Here is a 24,311-nt window from a genome sequence, read left to right as displayed (position 1 = left end):
GTCCCAGCCTCCTCCCTCCCTCCCCTTTTTCCCTCATCAGTATTTGCCCTAATAAGTGTCTTGTGTGTCTAATCCTGTCTTATCATCTGCTCTTCCAAGGGCTGGAGCTAACACAGTATTGAAAAGAAAAATCACGTAACAGTACAGATAATAGCGCAAAGGAGTTCAGGAAAATTCCCATTGGGCGCCATTACGGTAATCATGGAATTGTTTAAACCAGTGCCCTAAACAACACGCTGCCCCAAGGCCCCGCCCTCCCTCCTGTCGGAGGAAAACTTAAGCAACGTGGCGTCGTTTCACACTGTCATCTGGAGATTTCACTCCCATTTCTCATATCTTGGCACCAAGCTTTATAAATATCGCCCCATTCCTTTTCCCAGTGACTTACTTTCTTGTCTGATTTATCCTCCCCGGTGGTTGGAATGGAGTTTACTCGGTATTAGACCCTCTCCTCAAACTCGGCCGCACCATAGAATCACCTGGAGGTTTTTGTTTTTGACATTCCAGTGCCTGGCCTTGACCCCGGGAGACTGGCTTCTGTTTTTCAGCTCCCGGGGTGCTTCTGTCGTGCAGTCAGGGTTGAGAACCATTGCTCCACGTGAAGGGCAGCATGAGTCAGCTCACCCTCATGGGTTTAGCTCAATCTGCAAAGCTTGTCTAGAAAATGATCGATCAGCGGTTCAAAATCACCAGCCAACATGGCGACAAAATTAGCAAAACTCGAGTACTTACAGATGCAACGTGAGTGACTGCAGGATGGTGTATCTCCTCATATTCAGATGCGAATATGGACAGACCAGCAGGTCCCAGAGGAGAACTCTTTCACAGCCATGTCACCAAAATACCGTGAGCCCCTCCACAGACAGAGAAGGTCCGTGAGCGCGGCTGTGCTTCATGGGCCCATGGCTCCTTTATTTGTATTCGTGAGCTACCGGATGTGTCTGGAGGTCGTTGGTTGAGTCTAGAGCCCACCTGTTCACTCACTGAGGGGAATTCTTGGCACCGGGGCCGGGAATGTTGGCCGTGACCTCTAGAAGTGGAGCAGTGGGCTTCTGCCTGCCCCTCCTGGGGCTGGTTAAAACCGTGTCTTCTCCCCGCAGAGCAAGGCCGGTTGTGACGGTGGGAGCCCAGCTTCTCCTGCACCCAGTGATCATCAATCTGGATAATAAAACCTGCCAGATTCCAGAATCGATGGCATCTGTGGCCTGGTGAGTCAGTGCGGTGCTGCCAGCCCGCTTAGGCGGACTCAGATCACCTGGAGATCTGGTGCACATGCAGCTTTGGGGGCCGCAGGCCTGGGATGGGGGCTGAGACTTTACATTTCTGAAGAGGCTCCAAGGGGGTGCTAATGCTGTGGGTCTGTGCACCACATCTGAGTAGCCAGTTGTTAGTCTTTCAAAAGAAAAATAAAAGGATCTCTGACACGATGCTGAACTTTTGCTGTCATGGGAAGGCCATTTTGCCAATCTACAGCCTCCACATGTGATGAGAAACAAAAACACTTGAGAAAATTCCCGACAAAGTAAATCTTGGAGATTTCTTTTAGAACCTTGGCATACTAAAATACACATTAACCAAACTGAAAATATAATAAAATACCTTGATGCTTGTATTTGCATATGCATATGGAAACCACTTTTCAGACATATGTATTGTCCTTTTTTTTTTTCTTAAATAGGCTTGGGTTAAATTACTTGGTTTCCTGTGCTGGAAATAGATGTCAGTTTTATAACCTCACATCTGTATACAATGAGACAGAAGGTAAACATTATAAAAATAGAGATTTTTGTGTCCTCAACTATATTTCTGTGGCCATGGTCTCATCGTCAGGAATAGTCCTCTGCCTGGCCTGTAGGTGGACAGGCTCATACACCTTCTGAGAATGTTCCTCGTGAATCTGGCCGGTCACCCGAAGGCAGTAAGAAATGGAACTTGGCTGTAGCACAGCTCAAGGCAATGCCACTTTGCTTCTCAATATGTAGGTCCTCCAGGGTCAGAAGTCTGTCATATTGGGTAATGCCTTAGGGTATATTCTCTGAAAGATCAACAAACATTTGGAGCATTTGAGATTTACCTCCATTTTCAGATGATATGGTCGGTTCCTGAGAAAGTCAGAATGCAGAACACACCACTCTATAGACCCACAGAAGCCAGTTTCAGCACGTTGCTCATGGCCTTGGACAGGGGTTCAGACTGGAGTCAGAGCCTTTGAGGGTGGTGGATGGGGGTGTAGAGGACCCCGAAGAATTCTTTGAAAAACCTCCTTTGCTGAGACCTCTCGGTTCAGGGAGGCCTGTCTTCCCCTTAAGCAGCTTCTGAAAGTAGCTGGGAGATGCCCTGAGCACATTTTAAAATGGTATGAAACCATAAAATATTATAATGAAAACCTGATCTGAGAAAATATGTGGAAGAGCTAGCTAGCATCTCTCCTAACCCTGGATGAAATGAACATGAAATGAACAATGAGTGCTACTTGGGCACAAGTATTAAAACTGGTATTTCTCCCAACAGTCCTGTTTGCACACTCATCACTGAATGGACTTCTAGACTGAATTCTTTAAAGCACATATGTGTGGCACACTCTGGTGCGAAATGTTGTTACGAACGAGATCATCTTTTCTCAGGATTTTTCAGTTTTTGAATTTTTTAAAAAATTGAAGTGTTTTTTTTTAACAGATTGTGGGATCTGTTTGGTTTTATGGAAAGAATATTCCTTTTTATTTAAAAAAATTTTTTTATTTTTTAATTGTTTTTTTCATGGAAAGGCATTTTATTTTAAATATAGCAGATTGGGAATTTGGGATTGACATGAATATTACTTTTTAACGAGAAAATTGCCTTGTTTTCGCGAACTCTTGTTTGCATTAAATCAGATTTGTTACGTGGGCAAATTACAATTATTTATTTGATTCTATTCCATCCATTTCCTGAAAGATGTTTTATTTTCACATACAAAAATTTTGAATGGGTAACTCAGAGTATCAGAAGATGGAAAATTAACAGCGGGTTCAGTCTCGAATGTGTTTCTCGGATACCTTTTAAAATGTATTATAGGAATTCAGCTCATTTTTTAAAAAATGATTGAAAAGCATTTGTTGATTTTCTTTTCTGTAATTTTTGTCTGTATTTGATATAATCTTGTACATCTGAAAACTATTAAGTAAACCTCTAACTGGGAAATAGTTCTCCATTTCCCTCAATGTAAATTTCTCTGCGTTTCAAACAGCTGTGTAATTTTTTTTTTTTTTTTTTTTTTTTTTTTGGGCGGTACGCGGGCCTCTCACTGTTGTGGCCTCTTCCGTTGAGGAGCCCAGGCTCCGGATGCGCAGGCTCAGCGGCCATGGCTCACGGGCCCAGCTGCTCCGCGGCATGGGGGATCTTCCCGGACCGGGGCACGAACCCGTGTCCCCTGCATCGGCAGGCGGACTCTAAACCACTGCGCCACCAGGGAAGCCCAGCTGTGTAATTTTATAAAGTTTCTGCTACTTGCATTTCTAAACTAGAGAGAAAAAAAAAAAGCCAACCCATAAATATTCACATAATTGTTATCTAATGAGAAAGATTAAAACTGTTTGGTAGGGCTTCCCTGGTGGCACAGTGGTTGAGAGTCCGCCTGCCAATGCAGGGGACACAGGTTCGTGCCCTGGTCCGGGAAGATCCCACATGCCACGGAGCGGCTAGGCCCGTGAGCCATGGCCGCTGAGCCTGCGCGTCCGGAGCCTGTGCTCCGAAGCGGGAGAGGCCACAACAGTGAGAGGCCCGCATACCGCAAAAAAAAAAAAAAAAAAAAGCTATTTGGTAAAAAAAAAATATTTTATAAATATAAAAGTTAATAACTATCCCCTTTTCAAATTTGGAAAAACTTTTCAGATATGCCTAACTTTATGTAAAACCTGATATTTGCCATCACTGAAAGAGCATTGAATTGGTTAGATTGAAAAGTGAATTGCTTTGTACTTTTAAGTCCTGTTTCACATTTATCTCATTCCTCTTCTCCCATATGTGGCTACGAGCACCATTACATCACCAGGTCATTATTCTAACCCTTCCTGCATTGGGTTAGGACTAGTATTAGAGGATTTGTAAGGTACTGTCCTGCCTTCTGAAGCACCAGAAGTATAGCCCAACAGTTTCATTTAGAAATTATGTGATGAGGGATCTGGGCTGGTTTAATGGAGTTTTTTTGCTCCAGTCAGACCTATTCATATTGACTATGATCATAAATGCTAGTCTGAAATTTTAATTCTAATTTAATAATTCACAGCTTTCTCTGACAAGTGTGCGTTATAATTAGGTATAGACCTGTGAGTGCACCTAAGTATCTGTTATATAAAACATACGATGTATATGTGTGTGTTTACATATAATATAAATGTTGTAAATTCAGAATGAATATTTCAGTGAGGTTTTCTTTTTAGATCAGAAGAGAATGCTTTGAAAGTTATAACTTGGCAACTCTTTTCTCCTAAAGACATCTATAAGCCAAAAAGTTTAGGTTGGAGTGCTATTATCAATAATTCAGTAAGTCGTAGCGGTTATTTAAACTTGTATGAAAAAGTTAAAATCGTCCACTTAATGATATAAAGATAACAGAAAGGGGGAACTAAGAAGTATAGAATAACACTGACATATAATTTATAAACCGAGTGACCCTTTAGCTGATGACATGGTTTTTAAATCAAATTCTTCTCAAAAGGAGATAATGTTCACATTCATAACTTTATCTCGTTTGCAAAAATTTTTATTGCTTCTCAATTGTGTTAGACAAAATACTGTATGTAAAATTATTTGAATCTATAGATATAATGATAATTTTATTACAAATAGGAATTTATCTTATACAAGCTAATGAGTTTTGCCTATTCAGTATAAGGATGAATAGAAAAACGGTCAACAATTTTAACACATACCCAAGTACCTCCAAAAAAGTCAGACACAGAAAAAATTCCAATTTTGAAAGCCAGACCTGCTACAAAATTTAAAGATGTGATTAACTATTCATCTTTCTTGAATTATTCCAATTGAAGTGGAAGTGGGCTGGAATTCATGATTTCTCTGGGGAAGTGGTACAAACACTTGAAATAGCAGAGACATCTCGGAAAACGTTTGGCTTAATGGTATGTGACAAATTACTTACCCTGAAGGGAGACACTGACTGAGGTCACGGGAGCTAGATGAATCCCAGATGTGACACATCTTCATTATATCTGACACAGGAAGCTGACACATAATTAAAGCACGACTAGAGATTATTTACTCCTTTTGGATTCTGTGGAAATATTCAAATCATACTAGAGTATTTACTAGTAAAAACGTTAAGGCTGTCATTAAATCATACTTAAGTATTTTCTTACATTTTTACTTTCTTAGAAATGTGAAAAAGCCCCATCTTGAACGCTGGCGCTTAGAGCTTGACATTTTTCCATGGGGAGGTCAGCACATGCAACAGTCAGGCAGAGACCGCTGGCCGGTCCTCATTCCCTCCAAGGCCACAGGATAGACCCAAGTGCAGGCCATCCTGCAAGCCACAGCAGGCACCTCCCTGGACTGAGTTTTAGGGCATGTTCAAGGCAAAACTACAAAGGTCTCTCCTACACATCCATCCTTTTTTTATTGACCTTATACACTGTATTGTTGTGCTTACCAAGCCTGAGATGGTCACTCTACACTCCCCATTTTCCTTCTTTTTCCCTTCCCTCTTCTGGTGTCTCTGCCTCAAATTATATCCCACTCCTGTCAAGTACCTGCCTGAGTTCTTATCTCCTTCCACGGAGAGTGGATTATGGGTTAATCGTACCGTGATGCTCCGTGCCTCTCAGAATTAAATCCAAATTCTTTTTTTTAATTGAAGTGTAGTTGATGTATAATATTATATAAATTACAGGTATACAGCATAGTGATTTACAATTTGTAAAGATTATACTCCATTTATACTTATTATAAAATATTGGCTATATTCCCCATGTTGTACAATATGTCCTTGTAGTTTATTTTATACCTAATAGTTTGCACCTCTTGATCCAAATTCTTTAAAGTGATTTTCAAAGCCCTGTTCCCTACCTACTGACCCAGCCAGCCTCGGCTTCCTACAGCTTTCCCCATCTTTCTCTAACGCACCAGATTTCTTCAGGTTCCTCAAGTTGGGGTCACGTGCTTGCTCACCTCCAGGCTCTGCCACTAGCTGTCCCCCTGCTGTTCTGCCCAATTCTTCACTCCCTGGCACATGGAAGATATTCACATGCATTTCTTGAAAAAAGGCAGCAAGTAATTGATCAATTAATCCACTGATTAAATCAATCGACCTCTAGTAATATTTTAAGTATTACCTTCCTATGTAATAATGTCACCTTTCTTAATCGTATTAGAATTGTTGGATATATATATGTATATAAATATATTTTTGATAAGTATATATATCAATCAATAAATATAGGCATATTTATTTGTTTGGTTTTGTGTGTGTGTGTGTGTGTGTGTGTGTGTGTGTGTGTACACTAAGAGAAGTATAGAGGAAAAATAAAGCATTCGTTTTATCTGGGGTAAGGTAAAGGAAGTTTGCTACTTCAGATTGAAAAAGTTTATTAACCAATAAATTATTGATTATTATTTCCCCTAGCTTTTCTTTAAGAGTGTGTGCATCTGTGGCAGGCCAGAGCATTTCAAACACAATCGGTGAGCATATTTTCAGTTTTCCACTCCTATACCATATCAAGAAAAGTCAACAGTAAGCGGTGCACAGACCATTTAAAGCTTTCAAAGAGCTCTTCGTTAGCACCAAGATTTCTGTTATAAATATGGGAACTTCTACATAAACAGTCCTTGAATAATTGGTATTGTCTGCAAGAACAGACCTAATTATGGGGGAAATGACTTTTTGTGTAAAACCATTACAAAACAAGTTGTTTAGCTTGGGGGGTATTTTATCAAATCTTTGCAGCTCGTGTATTATTTTTGATCCCAACTATGGAAAAAATGTTTCCTGAATAAGCAAGCTGAAATAGGAATTCGTATCTCTGATGAAGCGCTACATTCACTGAATACTTTTCCTTTCTGGATTATATTTGCTTTATGTCTGTCCTTTAGGCCTGACTGCCGAGGTGCAGTTAGATTCCCTGAAACAAAAAGGAGCCATTAAACGCACGCTCTTCCTTGAAAACCATCAGTCACATCTCGTCTTCCCTCTCGTGATAAAGGGGCAGAAATCCCTCCAATGCCAGGATTTTACCGTTTACCTTCGAGTAAGTGTTCCAGAATCACCTTTCTGGCCTCTAACATTGAAGTCCAAATTCCAACCATTTTTCTCCATTTAAACATCACAGTGGTTCACACAGACCCACATCTATTTTCATTTTATAGGAGAAATCTTTAAAGCCACACACTCCTCTGTTGAGCCTGACTTCAGCCAACCTAATGATGTATTGCTTTTAATTCCGAAGCTGCTTCTTTTTTTTCTTTTAATTGTTATTAGAGTATAGTTGATTTACAATGTTGTGTGAGTTTCTGCTCCTAAGCTTCTTCTTGTTTTGAGTACACTCCTTAGTACTAGTGCTAACTCAGGTGGTTTTCATTTCCAACTGCCTCCCCGCAAAAAACATAAAAGTTAGACACAATTTATTTGAATTTTTATCCTACGTGAGGATGTTCGGCCAGATTTTATCAATGTGCATTTCTGAGCCAACTTAGGAGAAGGGCGAGGCATTCAAAGGCTTTATTAAAAGTAAATTATAATTACATTTTTAAAGCAATGGATTTTTACAATAACTCCTAAACCCACCATGAAATAAAAAGCCAAAACGTGTTATGATACAGTTATTTCATCTTCTTACCGGTGATGACGTTGTGAAGCCTCTTTTCATTTGGTCTCCTCTTTGAGGGGATATAGTAAGGGGAAAACCTGTAGAAAGCAGAGTTTACAAACACATTGTAGAATGAAAAGCTGGTGCACGACCCTCGTGTCTCATTATGACTGATACTGGCATCCGGCTGAAGGGCGGCATGCCCACTCCATGGTTTGGGAGTTCCTGTGTGTCCAGACCTTGCTGCCGGTACTACCCCCTCCCTCCCCAGGAAGGTTCTGGTGCTTTTTCTAAGGGAACTTCAGATGTGCTGAAGGTGTTTTGAAGTTCATGCAAACAAGGACTTAAAGAGATGATAAGAAAGGAAGAGAATCGAGAGGTTTTCTTCCTCTGAGCCCAAGGGGACTTACAAATTCTGCCAGCCTCATTAAGATAAAAATCCCAGTTCATGAAACTTTCAGTGACGTTTCCTGTGCAACTGATTTTTAACTGTGCAATCTGACCAATCCGTGTGAGTTGTTGAAGATCTGGAGAACCTGAAGATTGCTTCCAGAAGCATGTATTTCAACGAAGCCTAAATGATTCCAACTCTGAACATACGTTCATTAAACCGGCTTCTCTATGCCACGTCCACAGCATGTGCCTAGGCCCGCTGGGGTGGTAGTTACTTCACGGTTCACTTTTAATGGCCAGAGGCAAGTGCTGCCTGTCTTCCACCAACTAACGTCTTGCAGCCATTTTACAGGGCCTTTCTTGAGTTTGTGATTATTTTCCCTAGGATGAAACTGAATTCCGAGATAAACTGTCTCCAATCAACATTAGTTTGAATTACAGTTTGGATGAATCCACCTTTAAAGAAGGTCTGGAGGTGAAACCAATATTGAATTACTACAGGGAAAACGTTGTTACCGAACAGGTAGGTCCTGGCCCGTCTTTGATGGTATATTCTCAATCAGGCCCTGGGCATTGCTCCTGTGACCTTAAGATGAAATCCAGGCCCTTTTGTTTTCATTCCTGCATACACACTTGTAACATTTGGGAGATTTTCTGAACATGTTTCCTGAAACACTGCATCCCTGTGTTTTCAGAAGCCCTTCCCCTTGTGGAACCAAGATTTAATTTGTTCAAAATGTGGCCGTAATAGAAGCAGTACAGCCTGTAATCCTCAAACCATCGGCCAGAGTAGCATTCTTTACAGACATTTCAGAATGAATTGGAATCGGGCTCCTAAGTAAGCTAGCCTATAAGGGGAGGTCACTGCCAAACAGAGTTTCTAGCTAGGTAGACTCATGCAGAGTGAAAGGAAAGCTTTGGTTTAACTTGTGGGATCATTCATAATTTTCAAGAGAAAGGACGGGATTCAGGTTTTCCCAGATTCTTCCTGATACATGTTTTTCCACAACACAGGCTCACATCCTGGTCGACTGTGGAGAAGATAACATGTGCATTCCTGACTTGAAGCTGTCAGCTAGACCGTAAGTTTAAATAAATAAACTTGTCCATTTTACCTAATGGCATACAGGTGTTTACTTAAAGCTTCTCTGGAGAAAGTATACACTTCCAGCCACTACCAAAATAAGTGCACTGCGTGAAATTTCTGAGCTTGGCTACACTTTGGGTTAGCCTGTGGCTTAGGTCTTTGTCATTGGTGTCAAGTAACACACCCCAAGACCTTGCCTGAGCCGTTCCATCCTTCACCAAAAGTGGGGGGAAATGCTTCTGTTTGAAGTTAACTCATCTCTGGTGGTTCCGGTTGCTCTCGTCTCTACCTGCCTCAACCCATCCCCACCCCAGGAACTATCTTGCTGCCAGTGTTTGGAAGCTTCTTGGTAACCTCTCAAGGGGACTTTTTCCAAACTTCATAATCTAGCCACTGTCCGAAGCAATAGCTTTGCTTAAGGGTCACAAGTAGGCATTTCCAAATGCTGTTTCAATTTGAAGTCTGGAGTGAATTAAATGTCCTCAGAATACCTCACAATCAGCTATTTGAGATCTTCCTTTATCTGCCTCTTTCTTCCCTCTTATTTTCCACTTTGCGTCACACGCAGCTTCCCCTCCTACTTTCTAAACCACCTCTCTCCCTCTCTTCCCATTGCCCATCTTCCTCCTATGGGATGTTTTCAGGGATGTGCTGAAGCCGTCTCCTCCTGGCTTGTGAGCTAATTGTTAACTTTTCGGGAATTTTTGCTGGCAGATCGTTAACTATGTTGGGAGCTTGAAATTGATCACAGTGGGAGGATTTACACCACTGGCAGCGGCAAATGCTACACATCCTGGTTTTCTTTGTTTCCTTTTGTTTTTGAGAACTGGTTGTTACTTTATTATACAGGTTTTTTAAAAATAAATAAATACATAAATTTAGTTTTGGCTGCGTTGGGTCTTCGTTGCTGCGCACGGGTTTTCTCTAGTTGCGGTGAGCGGGGACTACTCTTCATTGTGGTGCGCGGGCTTCTTATTGTGGTGGCTTCTCTTGTTGCGGAGCACGGGCTCTAGGTGCACAGGCTTCAGTAGTTGTGGCACACGGGCTCAGTGGTTGTGGCTCACGGGCTCTAGAGCACAGGCTCAGTAGTTGTGGCACACGGGCTCAGTGGTTGTGGCTCACGGGCTCTAGAGCACAGGCTCAGTAGTTGTGGCGCACAGGCTTGGCTGCTCCACGGCATGTGGGATCTTCCCGGACCAGGGCTCGAACCCGTGTCCCCTGCATTGGCAGGCAGATTCTTAACCGCTGCACCACCAGGGAAGCCCTATTATACAGTTTTTAAACGTTACTTTCCATTTACAGTTATTCCAAAGTAGGGGCTCTATTCCCTGAGTTGTACATACATCCGTGAGCCTGTCTCAGACCCAGTGGTTTGTACCTCCCCCTGCCCCCGCCCCCGATGTTGCCCCTTCCTCCACTGGTAACCACTAGTTTGAAGCGCTGGTTGTTAAATATTTACCAGAACACCCCTGGATGGTTTCCTGTCCTTCTCATCCAGACATAGTTTTGATTCTTCTCACCACCCCCTCATGACGATCCATCTTGTTTTTTTTCCCAGTCTTGCATGTTTACATCTTCCTGTAAATAAAATACCCATGAATCCAGAGATGCACAGTACCTAATGATTCTTTTTAAACTGCATTTTTAGAGATAAGCATCAGGTCATCATTGGAGATGAAAACCACCTTACGCTCATAATCAACGCGAGAAATGAAGGGGAAGGTGCCTACGAAGCCGAGCTCTTTGTGATAATTCCAGAAGAGGCTGATTATGTTGGGATTGAACGCAGCAACAAGGTAATGCCTGTAGGTGATCTGGAGGAGGAAAGAGCTCGGTATATTTTTGAAGACAAATCCATGTTAAGTCATCTTAGCTGAGGATTCCTTCCTCGATAAAACAAAACAAAATGGCACCTTAGTTTGTTAAGCAGAATAGCAACGGCCCAGGAAGGAAGATGGTCTTAAGCAGTATTAATATCTTTCTCGGCCACGGTGCAAAGATAAACTGGCCCAAGATTGGGAGTTGAAACACGGAAGACAGCTGTCTGAAAGAAGCAGCTCATCAATGTGATCCATCCGCTACACTCCCCAAGCTAACTCCCACCCTCCCTGGCTGTTTTCTGGTCTTTGAGTTCCTTTATGCTTCAAGCAGGTCCCCGGAGGTCTGGTTTTCATTACTGCTTATGGAGGAAGGTCCGACCACTCCCAGCTGAGCACTGAAAACAGCCTAGACAGGCACTGGAAAGGAAACACGTTCATGTTTTCTTTTTTCTTGGTCCACCTTTTCGGGACTGGGACCAAGAAAAAGCCAGGTTTTTGTCATTTGCCAGTCCTGCAATGCCACTATTTGTTAAACTCACAGCAATGCTTTTTACAGATTTCCTTTCCTTATCACAATATGAATCTTCCCACTCAGAATATCCTCAGGTTCTGCTCTAAAACCATTATAAATACAGTGAAGGATAACAGAGAGAGTCCCTTGGCTTCAAAGATACACAGACTCACAATTAAGGGCAGAGACCAAGTTTCACACTTTTATAGTCATCCCTGCACTTCACGTAGAAGTCGGCATGATGAGTGTTATTTAAATTCTTGCTGATGGATATGTTCATTTAACTGAAGTTTATTAAAGTTCTGCTACTTTCCAAAAACTGCATCCTCTTGGGAACGTGCACATTCTAATGATCAAATAATTTAATGAAAAAGAATTCCTCTAAAGAAATGCTAACAACGGTTGTGACGTCAGTATTTGAAAGGCATTTACAAACGTGGGGAATACAAAATTCTCTGCGCACACCGCTAGTCTCATGACTTATGTTTTGACTGAATTATCTTCTCAGTGAAAAAATAACCCAGAGGAGCAATAATCCAGTATCTTTGACAGTTGTACAGTCATCACGAGTTTCTGTTGAAGAAATCTGTAGGAACATATCACTTAAGAATAATTACATGCAAATAATACATAAACAAACAATGAAGCTCAAGTATGTTATTTTAAAAAATGTTCCAGGGCTCTTCCTATATTTTTATTTCAACTCCTTTTCTGTCACTGCACCCCTGACTTTGTTAAACAAAGCATCTATTCAAAATATTCTTCTTTTAGCAAAACATCTAGTTTACTGTTCACTGTTGGGTGGAAAACACAGGAAACATTTATCATTTCTATCTTTGGCTTTAAACATTATAACAGACATTATCTATAATCTCCAATGAGTCTTTAACTGTTTTTCCTCCATCAGTTTCCCTTGGGCAGAATCTGGTTTGACATGACTAAGCCACATTCTAATTCCTTCTTTGTTGTTAAGCAGTTTGAAGTTTGTGTCTCTTTTTATTTATACTTGGTTCAAGTTTTGTTTTTTTTTTTTTAACAATTTTCTCTCAAGGGGAAAAGTATGAGGGATTATCTGATTGTCAGTTTTGTTGTTCTTTGGCTAAAAACATTCATCTTTTCGAAAATGTAGAAGCTGATCATCTCTTCCTCTGGAGACCTTAAGGGAGCCAGCCTTTACAGTTCTTTTCGGTGACCTTCTAAATTTTTCTAGGAATAAAGGCCCATGTGCCTTATCTTTTTATTATTATTGTTGTAAACTATATGTAACATAAAATGTACCATTTTAACCCTTTTGAGGTGTACGGTTCAGTGCCACGAAGTATAATCACATTGTTGTGTAACCATCACTACCGTCCATCTCCAGAACACTTTCATCACCCCAGACTGAAACTCTGTACCCATGAAACACCAACTCCCTCTTGCCCCCTTTCCCCAGCCTCTGGTACCCAGTGTTCCACATTCTGTCACTATGAATGTGTCTATTCAAGGGACCTCATACATGCTCCACTCCTCTGTCTCAAACTACCTCACATGCAGTGCTTCTGGAACTAGACGTCATCTTCCCACACTCCTCCTCCCTCTAGTCTGTCTCAGAGAATCGCGCCAGTCTCCACCCAGTTTCTAAAGCCTAAGTCAGTCCTACACCTGTCCAACCCTATCCTCTCTCCATCTCACTGCCACGGTCACTGCCTTCCTCCAGGCTGGCACAATCTTCTCCCAAGATGGCTACACCAGTCTCCTAACTCATCTCCCCATCTCCCAGCCTCCAGCCCCTTCCCTGCATGGGAAGCTCTCTTTCTTTCTTTCTTTTTTTGGCTGTGTTGGGTCTTCATTGCTGGGCTTTCTCTAGTTGCGGTGAGCAGGGGCTACTCTTCGTTGTGGTGCACGGGCTTCTCGTTGCAGTGGCTTCTCTTGTTGCGGAGCACGGGTTCTAGGTGCGTGGGCTTCAGTAGTTGTGGCACGTGAGCTCAGTAGTTGTGGCACGCGAGCTCAGTAGTTGTGGCTCATGGGTTTAGTTGCTCCACTGCATGTGGGATCTTCCCGGACCAGGGATCAAATCTGTGTCCCCTGCATTGGCAGGCGGATTATTAACCACTGCACCACCAGGGAAGCCCTGGGAAGCCCTCTTTCTAAAATGCAAATCTGACCCTGTCACTCTCTGGCTGAAAACCCTCACTAGCTCCCCATTGCTTATAGGATAAAGTCCTACAAAGCCCTGAGATGACTTATGAGGCCCTTAATTACATCAACCCTGCTGACCTCCTCAGCTTCATCACGAGTCTTTGCTTCTTTCCTTTACCTCCCACCCTAGTCCTAGAGGGATGGAATTTCTTTTCTGTTTCTGTAATACCTATGCGCCCTCCCGCCACAGAGAGCTCGCACCTGCTGTTCCCTCTGTAACTCTACTCTCTCATCCCCTTTCCCCAGCTTACTTCTTACTACTCACCCTTCAGGCCTCAGCCTAATAACGACTGAGGCTGCTGAAATTCACCGAGCAATTGCTATGAGCTGGGCTCTGCTCTGTGCTCTTGCAAGTAGTCAATTTACTTAGTCCTCATAACAGCCTGATAGAGAAACGGTAAGGCTATCATTTTCCCTGTTGTATAGATAAGGAGAAATTCAGAAACATGCCCAAAGGTACACAGCTATTACGTAGCAGAACCAAGACTGACACCTCAGCTGTCAGGTCCAGGCCCGTCTTCTTAACCACTGAGCTGCCAGGCCCCCTATGAGGTTATGTCACTTCCTCCAGGATGTCTTCTCTGATTGCTTACTTCTATGTGCCTGTCCTCCTCCAACACTGTGAATTTCTGCTCTCATGAAACTTAACAAACTGTACTAATTGTGTGTTTCCAGTGCTTGTTACAATTGCTTGTGATTCCTTATTACGATTCTTATAATAATAGGACATTTAAGGAGGACAAGGGTGTTTTGTTTTTTTTTTTTGATCAGTGCCTGGTAAGTGGCAGGTACACAGTAAATATTTTCAGTGAATGAATAATACTCTAAGAGCTATAAATGGATGAGAACAAGATAGTCCCAGGAACAGCTGAGGAAAATAATCTAGAAATATCTACAAAAACAATCATTGTTTCTCCCACTCAGAGAGAGGAAATAAAGGTTAAAAAAAGAAAAAGGGTGGGGAATCTGGGGAGAGAAAAGATCTCTGATTGATGTGAAAAAGCTATTTCTAGAAAGCTGGGGAAAAAATGTACATATGACTTTCAACCTTCAGATAAGATAAAAATATTTACTCTAGAAACCAAATCCTTGAATTATGTTCAAGGGACACGTGGGTATTTTGGAAAGCTGTTGCTGAGTTCTTTTTTTTTTTTTTTCCTGTTTTCAGGATTGAGTTAGTAATCCCAACACAAAACATCTCTGTACAATTAGAGCCAGTTATGGATCCTTCAGAACTTGAATACATGCTAAAGCTACCTTTGAGAAGGAAAAATATTATCAGCTTTTGGAAAATATGTTTCTTACCTCCTTAGGATACTAACATGTCACTCAGGTTATTTGCAAAGAGCAGGTATTAAATGCTGCCTCTGAATATCAGAGATTTCATTTCTTTCCCATGAGTTAAAACACACCTTTCAATGGCTGATGGCAGGAAGAGGGCTTTATAGTGCTTGTCCATTTCATTTCAGGCTCCTCGTAGGAAAGATTGGGAGCTACGTTTGCTGTGTATCTCCTGACACCGTCTACTGCTTTGTGCTGGACGTTTTTCTAGGCACTGGGAAGAGAACAGATACAAAAAACCCCCTGCTTGCTTAAGCTCATTTTCTTAAAGCGTATGATTTACCCACAGAGCTCTTGACTTAGGTATCTGGGGTTCATTTGCCTTTTCTTTGTTTTGGTTTTGGCTCTTGGTTTTTCTCAACCATGTGGAAAGAATGGAAAGGAGGTGGTTTCTGAAACTTATCCTTGAAAATTCACATGACTTCCTTAAATGAAATTTCGATAGAGCTGAGCGACGGCTAAGTGGTCCTCGTATTTGGAACCCTCTTCCATGGTCCTCTCGTGGGGTCCTTTGTGAAAGTCCTCAGTTTGCAAGCTTATCTTTGGGAATGAGGCTGACAGGTAATACATCAGTAGCACTTACCAAGTCAGAGTGAAGTAATGGATGAACGTATGTAGCTATTACCACGGGCAAGAGCAGGGCCATAGGGACATTAGGTTTTGAAAGATGGAAAGGGGCTCAGGGTGGAGATCCAGATGTGGATTTCTAGCCTGAAGACACAAGGGAGAGCTGTGACCAGAGGACAGGAGTCCAAAGATAAACCTCCTTTACTTTCCCCTCCGTCGGGTGTAACTTTTTTTTTTTTTTAATGCTACCACATAGAAATAACTTTTAATTCTCTCCACTCAGTTTATATATCCTTGCAGACTGTTTTCTCTGCCCACACATACACACCTCCATCTCTACGTCTACGTTTCATAGACTATCTTTCCAGACCAACACTCACAGATTTAACACATCCTTTGTCATTCTGGCATGATATTCCACTGTAAAGATCCATTAATTTAAACACGGGAACATTTATAATAACACAAACATAGGTCAATAACTCCTTTTCCACTAGATTTCACTGTTTTCCTTTCATGTGTTTTTCACATAAACACAGGACAGAAGACTAGAAAGCAAAACGCCACAGTCTCAGTTTTTTCCACTAACCTGAAACCAGTGTTGAATCACAACCTTGTTCTTGCTAAAATAAACAGTATTTTAGACACAAACACAGATGCTGCAATAAATATAACCCTTATTTTCCCTTTGTACTAAATTGCCATTATGGTACAAATAACAGGCTTTGGCAATGGACGCAAAAATGCAGTTTAAGATCCAGATCATCTCCTAAAATTATTCTTTGAACCTCAGAGAAATCTCCAAAATGAATGAACAATAATCTAAAAATTATTCCTGAGCTATGAGATGCTCAGGTGCCCAGTTAAACAAAGCAGTGTTCAAGAACTGGGGCCCAATAAGAAATACACTAACACCACCTCATACAATCAGCAAAACAATAGTCTCCCCAAATTTTCCCCTTAAAAATTACATCATCCTCAAAAACTTCAAAAGAGAACTATCATATGATCCAGCAATGCCACTTCTGTGTATATATACAAAGGAAATAAAATCAGTATCTCAACTGATAACCTGCACATCCATTTTCGTAGCAGCACTATTCACAATAGCCAAGAGGTGGAAACAACCCAAATGGCCATCAGTGGGTGAACAGATGAACAATATACAGTACACACATACAATGGAATATTATTCAGCCTTAAGGAAGGAAATTCTGCCACATACTACAACATGGATGACCCTTAAGGACATTAGGCTAAGTAAAATAAGCCCATCGGCTGTAACCTTGAGACCTTCTCCAGCACACAGTTCTAAGTGCCTCTTCAAACTTGAGTTTTTATACATTCTAATCAGAACAGGATATGGGGCAAGACGGGAGGTGAAAAGCAGTGGGTAAACATAAAAAAGTGTTCTCTTCCCAAGTATTTATAGAATTGAACTAAGATTGGGTGTGTAATCTCAAAATGGAACCATGGTATGGAGAAATTTGTGTCCAAAGCAATTCTCTTGCAAATGGTCATTGCGTTGTAGGATAATCTATAATATACATCTTGCTGTCATTTCATGTTTGCAAAAATTAATTTGTTTAGTTATGTTTAATTATCCATGATCTTCATGGCCCAAACTGAACATGAACAGTAGTGCAAATCATTTCAAAAATGTTCATATAAATAGTCTACTAAGCATTTTCAGGGACTTCCCTGGCGGTCCAGTGGTTAAGACTCAGCGCTTCCACTGCAGGGGGTGCAGGTTCAATCCCTAGTCAGGGAACTAAGATCCCACATGCCACATGGAACAGACAAAAAAAAAAAAAAAAAAATGTGTGTGTGTGTGTGTGTGTGTGTGTGTGTGTGTGTGTATATATATGTATATATATACACACATATATATATGTATATGTATATATACATATATATATATATACACACACACACATATATATATATTCTACTAAGCATTTTCTTCCTCAATGAAACACAACAAATGTGTTTACCCATAAAACATGTTTCTTCTTAAAATTAAACTTTGGTCTTTTCTCACAAGCTTCTCTTCTGAGTTGATGGTCACACATGAACCCTTGGGCTCAGGCACTCACACAGGTGTTTGAAATCAAGAGAAGCTGCCTGGCCCGCAGCATTGCTTTGGCGACAGGATGTCGTTTATTCCGCCCCTGACTCCACACTGGTGTTCTTTCCCGTTGCAGGCATTGCGACCACTGAGCTGTGAGTACAAGATGGACAATGTCACCCGAATGGTGGTGTGTGACCTTGGGAACCCTATGGTGGCTGGAACAAACGTAAGAGAAAACCAGATGCACTTAACTGATTTCTGTCTAATTGAATTTTAAAGAGAACTAGTGGAGAGCACCCCCAATTAGCACTCAGCAATTTAGCACCTGGCAACTAAAACCAATTAGGCAGGAAATTCCCAGGGTGGTGGGATTTTGCATCACAACCCCACACTGAGTGGACAATCTGAGCTAAAATACACCAAATGATGAATACTTTCATATGCCTTTGTGTGTGTGTGTGTGTGTGTGTGTGGTATGCGGGCCTCTCACTGTTGTGGCCTCTCCCATTGCGGAGCACAGGCTCCGGACGCGCGGGCTCAGCGGCCATGGCTCACGGGCCCAGCCGCTCCGCGGCATGTGGGATCTTTCCGGACCGGGGCACGAACCCGTGTCCCCTGCCTGCATCGGCAGGCAGACTCTCAACCACTGCGCCACCAGGGAAGCCCATATGCCTTTTCTTTTGACATCAGTCTTACATGTCTTCAGTCTCAACAAATCTCTAAAAACTATTTTTTTTTACTACAGATTTTTTTCTCGAGTATATTTTCTTTGAATTTCACTACAAATGTTTTCTTTGAATCCAAGAAGAACTACGATGTAAAGGATTTAAGAAATAACAGAATTAAGAATTTTAGCAAAGATGATTAAACTTTTACTTTACATATACCTCCCATGTGAATATCATTCACAGTGTTTTCCTGTTAAAATATTACCATAATCCAGGTTTGAAAACAGCTTTACCAGGTCTGTATTTTCCATGCATCTTACTTGATAAAGAATAATGCAGAAAATTGTTTATAGCAAGAAAAAAGAAAGGATCAATCATGATCTGTAACAGGCTTATGAAAGAATACGGAATCTTCTTTTTCTTTCTTTGTTTCCAGGTTTAGGAACTTCCCATTCAGGATTACTTGTGGTCAATAAATTCATTTTATGCCATTGCAGTTTAAGTATACACAGAGTAACTCCTTGTAATAAATATCACAGTAGAAATCATTATTTTATGGAGTTATAAATCAGGAAAAAAACCCTGAAATCTGCAAATACTACGTAATTAAGTGTTACAAATTAAACATATGTAGTCCTCTGTTTTAAATTAGATGCTTATGATTCATTGATAATGAAATGGCCTGTTTGAAAAAACCTTCCTGGAAATGTGTAAGTGTGTAGGTTTGTATTAGAACAGCTTCCCAAAGCGTCTTCCAAAGAGTGTTAATCCTTTGAGGCAAGCCCTTACAAGGGAGCCCTATAGTCACTGCTGAGAATCATATCCTCCCCTGGGACATTCAGGTGCCTGTTCCATTTTAAAGGTGCTGAGAAGTTCTGCAGTAAGGAAACCTTCTAGCCCAGTGTTTCTCATATTTATTTGAGCCTTTGAAACTTTCTATCCAGTAACACCTATTCCCGGTTTATAATCTGGGATATTGTGCTAAAATAGTATGTTTGCCTTTTTATATTCTAAATTGATTATCATTCCGTTCATCCTGAGTATTTAAAAGATATGCCAAGCTGTAGTCTAGTAAACTCACTTCTTGGGTCAAAAAAGTAAATATTTAAATGAAAGGTAAATGTTTATAACGCATTTTTATTAATTAACATGTGTTGATTGCCCTCTGTGTTATAATTCCATCACTGGGTGTTTTGTGTGTGTTATCTCATTTAATTTTCACAACTACCAACAAGCCTATGAGTCAGGTATTTCTCCTGTGTTATGGATGAGGAAACTGAGACTCAGAGAAATCAAATGAGTTACCCAAAGTCTCACACAATGAAGAACAGAAGCCAGGATTCGAACCAGGCCTCAACAAAAAGCCCACGTTCTAGCAGGTCTGCAAAAATTGGATAAAAACTAATGAATAACAGATGAGATTTTTCAACAAAGCCATGAAAGACAGAATGGGATGTCTAAGCTGAGATATTAGAACATTTTTCATTAGAATCCTTTTATCTAGAAGCTAATAAATCCTTTGACTAGTTTTCAAGAAAAATTCAGCCACCCAATTTGATAGGAAAAGGTCTACCTAAGGCCAGACAGAAATGAATTGACATGGTGGTAATGGTGTTAGCATCTGTAGGTGACCGGGCACTCATTCCTTTTTCAGTATTAAAAGTGTTATATCCAGACCAGAGATCATCTAAGGTCATCAATAACTAAGGATAATCTTGGAACAAAAACTGGACACCAGTGTTGTTCAAAGTGGAGGGTAAAAATGGCAGTGTGGTCTTAGCCACAAATGTGTTTTTGTGAAAAGATGTCAATCCATTTTACCAGCAAATAATCTTTAGAAGTCAAGGAAGTAAATGGTTCGTATTCGTTTATCTCTGAGGTCTATAGTAGAAGAAACCTAATAGCTTTCTTATCTCACCCTTGAATGCCCTTAAACACATCAAATTTTATTGCATTCTGTTTTGTTATAAAATGCTTTGATTTATTTACTTCTTCATTTTGTACTTCTAAAAGAATACTCTTAATGGGTTGTAGTAAAATTCCAACTGTAAAAGTAGTCCTAACTATTAGAAAGCATCACAAATTGCCGGGATTAATTATCCCAGTCCTGATATTTTTTAAAAAGTAGTTTTCAAGTGACTTTTTATTTTAACAAAGTATTCAAGGTTGTATTCAGAAGTTTACTTCTGATTTGTAAGTAGTAACATCATTTTCATATAATAGCTTTAATAATGTAAAATATTTAGATACCGATAAGATTTGTAAAAATTCACAAAGTCTCTCTAGTAGGATAATAAAAAAAAAAAACAGTGGCTCAACAAAGCCTCTTTAGAATCAATGCCCAGAGATCTGGCTTTTGGTTCTAGTTAAGAACATATGTCTCTTATCAGTATGAAATTGTCACACCTTTAGGGTATCCTCATCTTGTGCTGAATAATAAAAGACCAACATTATACAGGCCTCCCCACAATACAGTAAGCTCCCCATCACTGGAAGTGTGCAAACAAGGGCACACTCTTTTTCACCACTTTTAATTACACTCCTTCTATATGCCTGGTACTAAACTAGAGTCTGATAATATCGAGATGAAAATGTACAATCCCCATTCCATAAGAAACTTAAAATTTAGCAACATTATAGGTTGAGTCATGGGTGAGTAGCAAAGAAGGAGACAAAGAATAAAGAGAACATTTCTGCCTGACCTGGCCTGTGGGCTTGGAGGGTGTATTGCAGGAGGACCCCTTGTCCTGAGTTTTGACGCATGAGTAGGAGTTCTGCAAGTAGAAAAAGCAGGAAAAGACTGTAAACGTTTCTAAAGAAGAGAGAAGAGCATGTGCAAAGCCCCAGAGGTCTGACAGAAAATTGCACGTTTGGAATTATAAAGGAATTCATCCTGGCTGGGGCATAAGGATGTATAGGCTTAATAATTAGGTGCACCCTAATTATTATCCCAGTTTCTCCAATGATCAGCAGTGATACCTTGGGCAAGTCACCCTGAGATGGGAGAATACCTGTTTGTAGGAATGTTTGGAGCAATGCAATGATATGGTATATGTAGAGCCACCAGGGCAGTACCTGGCTTGCAGCTCATTCGGTAAGGGCTAGTGAAATGAGGATTTATGATAAAAATGATGGTTCATTATGAGTTCATATTATTACTGGTTCATAATAACACCAGTTTGATTGCTGGTTTGATTCTCATAGTGTAGTGGCTGTGAGTTCCAGGTTCTGGAGTTGGCTTGTAGCGATTTCAGTTCCAAATCTAGAGTTTATTTGCTCGGCACCTGGAGCAAGGCACTTCATCTCCCTACTCCTCAGATTGCTGCTGGACTGTAAAATGTCAGCGTTCACTGTACGCCTCGTGGTGTGGATGTTGTGATTACATGAGACATTGCACATAAAGCGTAGTACAGGGCATGAGAGCCTAAGTAATATAATTACATGTCTCAGCTACTATTTTTACTTCCTTGTTTATCTTACCATTGGATGCACTTTTCTCCAGGTTTTTAAAAAGCTGTTTTCAAACTATAAAAATAGTAAGAACAGTTTTAAAACTTTGGAAGAGAAAGAAAGATGGAAAAAATAATCCGTACACTCACAACCTGAACTGCAGCATATTATCCTGGTATATTTTCTTACAAGACACCCTCACTCCTGTACAGTAATTTTCCCACTGGTAGCCTTTTAAAACCATAGGTGAAACCATGGCACATATAACTTTGCAACCTTTTTTCTTTTTTGACCATAGTTACATTAGAGGCATTTTCCACATGGCATAGGCTTTACCGATGTAACTAACTTCAATGATGACCTAAATGTCCATCAAACAGAATCATCACAGTTTTCTAAATCAATCTCTTCTCGTATATTTAGGTTGTTTTTAATTTAGCACATAAAGAAGGTGGCGGGAAAAGAGTTGATAGGAGGATAAATGAAGAGAGGGAACCACAATGTGTAAGGACTCACATTGCCTGGGCCCCAAAGTCTCAGCTTTGGGGTAGAAGCAGAAAAAGGGACAGCAGTCTAGGGTGGGGATTTGCAGGGATGACTTAAAAAGATTTCTATGCTGTGTGTAAGGTTCCTCCCATGTAATAAACTTAGTGTCTTGTGATTTTTTTTTTTTTTTTTTTAGTCTTCTCTGGGCCTCCGATTTGCAGTTCCACGACTTGAGAAAACAAACATAAGCATTAACTTCGATCTCCAAATCAGAAGGTTAGACCTTTACATGCCTGAAATACCATCAGCATTCAGTAGTAAAGAGAATCCATGGTGAAATGAATGCCCTCATCAAGCTCCTTCACCTTAAACTTTCTTCTGAAATTAGAACCCAGACGTTCACAGACCATTTTACCTTTGTTTCTCAGTTATTAGTTATTTCTGTTTTTTTGCTTTTTCTTTTCTATTTTGTGTGTGTGTGTGTGTGTGTGTGTGTGTGTGTGTGGCTTTTGAAGAAGAGATCCATTCTGCAGGCCAAGGCGTGACAGTAAAATTTTGTCCTGAGCACGCTCCCACCCCACCTGCTCCTCCGTCTTTCCTCTTTCTGATGCACATGGCTTTTCCCACCCCGCACCAGTACCCCTACCACATCCTGCCATTCTCTCTGCTGGGGGTCAGCTAATCCCTGAGAACATAATTTCTCCAAAAAAAGCATAGATTTTGAGCTTGCAATCTTGTAATCTAACTTTTCAAGGATGAGTGAGTCTCTGACGGTTTAATTGTGAGCAGCAAGGCAGGACGCAGGTAAGATCATATATTCAGAAGGCAGGGCCTTCTCTGGCAACTCTAAGCCAAACCCTGAAGGGAGCTGCCCCTTTTGTCTAAGGCTGACTCTACCCCACGATTCAAGTGGGACTTTACCTTGTCTCTGTCTATTCTGTTTGCTCCTTCATGGCTGAAAATAATATTTCATGAGTTAAAAGACCTACAGAGAGCAATGTGTCATGAGGGCCAGGGATTCCCAAGTGTGGACTTAAACCCTTTAGCCAGTAAGGGAATCAATGTAATGGCTCTAGACCTGGATGAAAAGAAAAGGATACGGAATAGAATATATCAGAGTTCATGAAAAATTCCTTTCAGATACATGTAAATGTGTGTCATAAGACATCCTGTAGGACGTATATAAATATATATGTGTGCATGTATACATATGTATTTGTGGGCTGCAATTTTAAACGTGTGAAGAACACTGATATAGACAGCACATGCCCAGCGTGTTCAACCCTTGTTCTAATATAACAATGTCTCTGAAGTCAGTGCCTACAATTTGGTTCTCAAATACTGGTGTGCAAGAGGACTAATCTCTAAACTTACCTCCTGTCCTGCAAGAAGGGAAGTCATTAGAGCGTGATGACTTTTAGAGAAATTACTTTACAGAGTGGATTACTTTCTAATAGCGACTTCAGTTAGAGGTTTACCAGTTTTTTTTAAAAAAGTATATAATCCCGGACTTCCCTGGTGGCGCAGTGCATAAGAATCCGCCTGCCAATGCAGGGGATGCAGGTGCCATCCCTGGTCCATGAAGAGCCCACATGCCGCAGAGCAACTGCGCCCGTGCACCACAACTCCTGAGCCTGCGCTCTGGAGCCCATGAGCCGCAACTACTGAAGCCCGTGTGCCTAGAGCCCGTGCTCTGCAACAAGAGAAGCCACTGCAATGAGAAGCCCGCGCACGGCAACAAAGAGCAGCCCCCGCTCACTGCAACTAGAGAAAGCCCACAGGCAGCAATGAAGACCCAACGCAGCCAAAAATAAATAAATAAAACTTTTTAAAATCTTAAAAAATATATATATATATAATCTCTATAAGAATGTAGTAGATTTTTAAAATCTGCAACCTGTGTCACAAACCATATCCTCTCAACTTTGTGATAGATTTCT

General features: G+C 40.9%; 1 protein-coding gene across 1 annotated transcript in view; it reads left to right on the top strand.

Moving 5' to 3' along the window:
• Window positions 1–24,311, top strand: part of ITGA8 (integrin subunit alpha 8) — a 179,813-nt gene that overhangs the window by 92,773 nt on the left and 62,729 nt on the right. The window contains exons 15-22 of the mRNA XM_060006296.1: window positions 1,101–1,208; window positions 6,617–6,672; window positions 7,084–7,238; window positions 8,575–8,712; window positions 9,204–9,271; window positions 10,925–11,072; window positions 17,901–17,993; window positions 22,568–22,647. Coding sequence (XP_059862279.1) covers window positions 1,101–1,208; window positions 6,617–6,672; window positions 7,084–7,238; window positions 8,575–8,712; window positions 9,204–9,271; window positions 10,925–11,072; window positions 17,901–17,993; window positions 22,568–22,647 — 846 coding nt within the window. The remainder of the gene's footprint in view (window positions 1–1,100; window positions 1,209–6,616; window positions 6,673–7,083; window positions 7,239–8,574; window positions 8,713–9,203; window positions 9,272–10,924; window positions 11,073–17,900; window positions 17,994–22,567; window positions 22,648–24,311) is intronic.

This window comes from Delphinus delphis, chromosome 2 (assembly GCF_949987515.2).
Source record: "Delphinus delphis chromosome 2, mDelDel1.2, whole genome shotgun sequence".
NCBI lineage: Eukaryota > Metazoa > Chordata > Mammalia > Artiodactyla > Delphinidae > Delphinus > Delphinus delphis.
Note: the sequence above shows the minus strand (reverse complement) of the source record. Positions and strands in the feature narration are given on the sequence as shown.